The 6,000-nt window shown below is 40.1% G+C and overlaps 1 protein-coding gene across 1 annotated transcript in view; it reads left to right on the top strand.

Annotated features, from left to right (window-relative positions):
* Positions 1-6,000, top strand: part of LOC108570523 (acetylcholine receptor subunit alpha-type acr-16) — a 348,441-nt gene that overhangs the window by 20,903 nt on the left and 321,538 nt on the right. The window contains exon 3 of the mRNA XM_017932396.1: positions 1,014-1,058. Within this exon, the coding sequence (XP_017787885.1) occupies positions 1,014-1,058 (45 nt within the window). The remainder of the gene's footprint in view (positions 1-1,013; positions 1,059-6,000) is intronic.

Here is a 6,000-nt window from a genome sequence, read left to right as displayed (position 1 = left end):
GGAGAAGGGGATGCCTGTGAGCCGCTTTCGGGGGACCGAATTTGTTAATGCAAAATTGTCAGCCCCGAGAGCGGTACCGTTTTATGACCAGAAAAACCTACCGCGGGCACGAACAATGACGGTCGCGCGGCGCATGATAGACCGAAGGGGGCCTGATCGGCCGAAGTGAGGTTCGGCACCTCGGTCTGGCGGCCAAAGGTGACTAATGATTTTCGTGGCTATAATCCGCCAGACCGAGGCGAGCTCACGTGAATTTGCGTGCGACGCAACAGTGGCAGAAAAATTCAGTTTATTACTACTTGTATCACACCGTGCCACAATTCAAATTTATTGAAGTATCAGTTGAACGAAAAGTTGATCAGAGATTCGCAAGCTTCGTTATACACCTTCAATCCTTTCATCGTTTTAGGTGAGACACGTGTCCAGAAAACGGCGGTTACATTAACTAATTTAAAAAAAGAAGCGCCGAATGTGTACAAATTTAGTTAAAAATCAAGAAGCGTACGTGTCACAGCAAGTAATAGTAACCTTCCAATCCGTTGGACGCGATCGTTTACCAAGTGGTTTGTCTGTTGACACCAAGTGCATTCGTTTTATAAATCACTTTGAAGTTCTGATGAGTCTGTGGCAGAGTGCGGTTCCCTATAGAACGCTTGGAAAACGAACGATTGCAGCAGCAATTTGTGGTCATTGGACCTCCAGTTTTTGGCGTGAATTTTACGATTTGCTGGCCTTGCTCTTCTCGTTTCCTCTGACACACATCTTCGCCTTCCTCTCCTGGAAAATCACTCCATAACGAAGGTGTCACGTGCACGTCGAGCTGTTAAATCCTTTTATTGAAAAGGGAAATTTAAAATAGACAGGATTCTGTATTCCAAATTTAAAGAACTGTTGTAATTGGTCGTCCGTCAAATTTGCCAGTACATATTTAAAGTATTAGAAACTGAAGAGAATTTTTTTTAAATTACCGTTGTCGTTGCTGTAGCAATAATTCGCTGTTTCCTTTTTTTCAGGATGAGAAGAATCAAATACTAACGACGAACGCGTGGCTTAAGTTGGTAAGTGGATGAAAAATAATGCTGAATGCTTCAGAAATTTTTCTTGTAGCTCCTCGTATAATTCTTTTTTATTAGAATATTTGATAAGATTGTAGAAGCAAACATTGTTATCTACACGTGATAATAATTGTATCGTTAATATTATATAAAATACACATCATTGAATGTTTTCCAAAAAAAAAAGATTGAAAGACGATTATTAAAACTGGTGATTGGAAAAAATTACGTTTGAGCCTTATGATATTGTGAGAAAATCCGTCCTGAAGACGGTGAAGCGAGCATCTTGAAGCCACGCCCAGCGCGCTCGGTGGGGGTGACTCCGCCCCTTTGAGCCTTTCCCTGGGCCTGTTCGCGTAGGGGGGGGGCAGGGATCGGCAGGACGACGCGTCCTCACTCCTCACGAACGACGCTTGACTTTGGATAACATATACTATTGTAAGAACGTAGGCATGTTTAATTAATTTCACGCCCACCCTACACCGAGTCAGAGTACTTTCTGACAGTATTTACACGTGGTATAAAATTTTAAAATTATTTCACGGCTATGAAATTTTCGAAGGACTACCCAGAGATTTGGGAACTAAAAGTGTAACTTTGTCTTTAGACTGCGTAACTAAAAATAAGAAATATGTGATAATTAACGATAATAACCTATCACAGTACCATTATCTCGTAAACTGTTATTTCATTAGCACTATGTAGGTATTTACCATTTCAGAAACAAATACCAAATTCACACGCTATTTTAAAATATACAAATCAATATCAAAATATTTCTCTACATTTTTTAATTAAATCTAATTAGCATTTAATATTTTTCGTGTTATCACAATCGCAAAGATTGCAAGAATTTTTATCGAAATTAATTCGTCGTCCGTGTTCAGCACGAAGTAAGGATGTTTATTTTCCACGATACGTTGCGATCGATCATACGTGATTTTATACAGCTCCTGACAGAAGCTTCGTTTGCCGTGTCGAATCGGGATTTCAATTTTGTTAAAATATGAATAGGCGCGACAGGGACGTGGAGCAACGCGCGCGGAATATCATTTCCATTTTAATAGGACCATGACTCGGTGCGCCTGACTTCGAGGATCCCTATGTAAGGTTGTAAAAAAATGTTGTCGACTGATGGAATCGATTTTTCATTTACATTTCATCCGCCGGACAGGCTGCCGATGAGGCGGAAACACAGCTGCGGTTGTCGATGTCAATTCCTTCGTATCGAGTGCTTGTCGCTGGTTTTCTTTTCTGCTCTTGCTTAAGGTGCGCCGCGTTTCTAGAACGACAATGTAGAGAGATAAAAGACACGGTCGTTTACTTCTGCATCGTTCTTGTACTTCGTGAGTAGATTTTTTTCTTTTTTTCTTGCGTGGGGGAAATCCTCATGAACACTCCGCCCCGCGGGAACGGGGCGGGGTAGTGTCGGACTCATACCGGCTAAAACCCCCATGGTGATCCTTCCTCGGCGTTGCAGCGTGGGCCTGGGATCTCGAAACGAACGCCACCGGACCCACCCCACGCCCGGCCCCTCCCTCAAGATGTTCGCGGAGGGAGGGGCGCCATCTCGGAGGGGATCAACTGGCCCCCCTCGTCACCACCGAGGCGTCGCCGGGACCACACCGGCGACGCCCCCACCGCGGGCCGCGTGCAATGAGCTGCCGGGTCCCCCGCCCGACAGCCCCGCGGTCCCGGCTATCCACACACATACTTGGGGCGTACCCGCCGACCCCCTTGAGAGGAGTGGGAGGGACCTCCTCGTGTGGGTCGCCACCACCGGGACCGTGCACTCAGGCACCTCGGGGTCGTGATTCCCGTACCGCATCGGTTGCGGCCCCTGAGGATACTTCGTGAGGAGTGTTGCACGGAGTATTCTTTTAGTACCAAGATTTTGAAGAAGTATTAAAGATTTTGATGAAAATGACGTGACACTAACGCGTTGATATTTAACTGATGCGTCGCGAGAGGTCCATAGGTGTGTCTAAGAATTTTTAGTACAAGTTAGAAAAGTTAAGAGAGTAACGGGAAAAATACATAAAATGTATATCCCTTTGTCAGATCTGCGAGAAAATATATTTTTTGGTGTGTCCTATAATTTTAGTTATTAGTTTATGTTTGCGATAGAAATGGAGAAAATGTGATATAAAGAAGAATAAAAATCACTACACTTAAGTAATGAATTTTTAGGAGAAATTTTAGGACACGTGAATAATAGAATATCTGGTGTTTATCTATAAAAATAGTACATTACATATGTCCTTGAGAAGCATAATTATTTGCCGCGTAGATATACAGAGTACTGCCGAAAATATTGCTTGAATTAGCAGGAGGTGATTCTTTACACAAAATTAAATAGAAAATGTAAAATAAAAACTTTCCATGCGAAGCTTAGTTCTTGAGAAAATCGGGTTTGAAAATTCGTGCGTGTGCAACGCCATAGGCACTGTATCTTAGCTGTGTAAGTGCAACATACCCAACGTATTTTCAAGTTCGATTTTCTCAAAAACTAAGGCTCGGATGAAAAAATGTTATTCCACATTTTTTGTTTATTTTTGCACGAGGAACAATCTTCTGTCCGTTTGTACGATACTTTTTACCGTACTTTGTATGTGTTGCGAGTTTTAGAAAATAATCCGGATGTTTTTGTAGTTAATAGCAGGTAAATAGACTCAGGATTGAATATACTTCTCATTTGTCACTTTATATTCTTAAATAGGTATTACACACGAATACCACTACGTCTCAGTGAACCCAGGAAATGGACAATTTGCATAACAAAATTTTACTTAAACATGAAATCAATTCTTAATCCTTCTTTCAAACTTTCGAACTCACATAAAAACAAGAAAAAATTTCGCGAAAAACAGCGAAACACGAGAGAAAATTTCCATCTGAACCAAGTAAACCTCAGAAACTACAAAATAGAACTTCGTACAACAAAATTTTATTTAAACATGAAATCATGAAATCAATTCTTAATCCATCAGAACTTTCAAACTTACGTAAAATTTGCTCAGCGAAGATCGAGAAAAAACTTCGCGAAAAACAGCGAAACACGAGAGAAAATTTCCATCTGAACCAAGTAAACCCCAGAAACTACAATACAAAGTGCAGATATGAAAGATGTGAAAAATAACGACAACGTTATTCAATTCCGCGATGACCAAGAAACATCTTCACCCTCTCGCGCAGAGGACGATTCATCTTTCAATGACCAACGACAGTGATCTGGGAAATAGGATAGGAAAAAAATGATCCTCGCCCTATTACGTATCCGTTGGTGATCGAGGGAACAAGAAGGTGCATGCATCACAGTCGATTCAGCTGGCTAAAGTCATCCTTTTCGCATTTCCTTTCCCGCGTGGCAGCTTCGTGCTTCCCTCGGGTGCGAAAGGCTGGTCGGACGGGAAACGGGGAGAGACGGTTCGCGGCCACGGAGAGAGAGTGGAAAGTAAGATAAAAGAGAACGGCAGCAGGCCGTACACGGGCGAAGAGGATTCGAGAAAATCGAGAGAGCAGAATGATGCACTCTTGCGTCTTTCTGCAGCCCCGGTTGGATCGAGATGAAAAGGACGGGGAACGTTTTCTGACGTTGCTGCCTCGAATAAGGGAATGGAAAGGAAAAGCTCGGGGACGGTGGCCGCGTGTCGATGACGTTTCGGCTTTCTTCAACGATACACATCTACTACACGCGAATTTATTCATAACTCTTCACGTTACTCTCCCTCTCTCTCTCTCTCGAGATTGCGTGGTCTATAAATTTTGTATTATAGTTTTTCTATCTCTTTTTCCATCGAGTAAAGTTATTTTCTGCGTTTATTTCACGAGAATACGCGCATGCTGAAATATGCAATTAAATAGATTTCACTTGAGATTTGTTCTTTGTGCTGTTGCGTTGTATTAAGTATTCTTTGATGTATAAAGAGTGATACGATGTGTATTATTTTATTTTCGTTATTAGTCGGAATAAAATAACAGACGATGCTTCGGAAATTTTGATGTTTACTTATTGAAAGCAGTAACGTTTTCATTGTAATACCAAGTTGTATTTGTTAGTAGATATTTTGTCGAAGTGTTTAGAAGTATAAATGCAATTTACACCAATATTGAATCTGCTACTAATTCTTCGTAGATTTGAAAATGATGTTGCGAAGTTCGATATTAATTCGAGTAACAGAAAATTTGATAAAAGATTCTTAAAGTTGTTAAGTTCCTCTGGAAATTTTAGTGTAACGAAAATGAAAGTGATTAGGGATTTGAATAATCGAGTAGTTAGGTAAAAGATTCTTAAAGTTGACATTCTCTGGAAATTTTTGTGTAACGAAAATGAAAGTGATTAGAGTTTTGAATAATCGAGTAATAAAAAATTCTTAAAGTTGTTAACTTTCTCTGGAATATTTTGTGTAACGAAAGTGAAAGTAATTAGGGATTTGAATAATCGTGTAAGTAATAAAATTCGAGTAATAAAGAATTTGTTAAAAAATTCTTAAAGTTGCTAACTTTTTCTGGAAATGTTTGTGCAACGAAAATTGAAGTACTTAAAAGTCTGCGTGGTTTCAACATTGCGAAACTAGAAGTCTTATGATATTTATTATTTTCACCATTCTTCGTGCTACTGTGTTTCATGCTCATTAGTAAATTCGAAATATATACTATATCGTATACTGTGTTGCATTCTGTACCCTTTTATGCAATGTTAACTCTGTAAACCTTTGTACTGATTCTACTCTAAAAACAAAGGGTGTGTTATTGTGGTACTTTACATGGGCGAAATTCATTTCTGCTATCTTAGAATTCACCGAGTCCTTTATCGAACAATACAACGCAGTTAAGCCACGCGAACAAATGAAAGGAATCCATATTTTATATTTCAACGTAAAATACAATATACCGTTTTATTTCTGGACAGTTTATACCGGGTGTTCCACAATATTTGGACATA

The sequence above is a fragment of the Habropoda laboriosa genome, unplaced genomic scaffold (genome assembly GCF_001263275.1).
Source record: "Habropoda laboriosa isolate 0110345459 unplaced genomic scaffold, ASM126327v1 scaffold61, whole genome shotgun sequence".
Lineage (NCBI taxonomy): Eukaryota > Metazoa > Arthropoda > Insecta > Hymenoptera > Apidae > Habropoda > Habropoda laboriosa.
The sequence above is the reverse complement of the archived record's forward strand: the minus strand, read 5'-3'. Positions and strand labels throughout refer to the sequence as shown.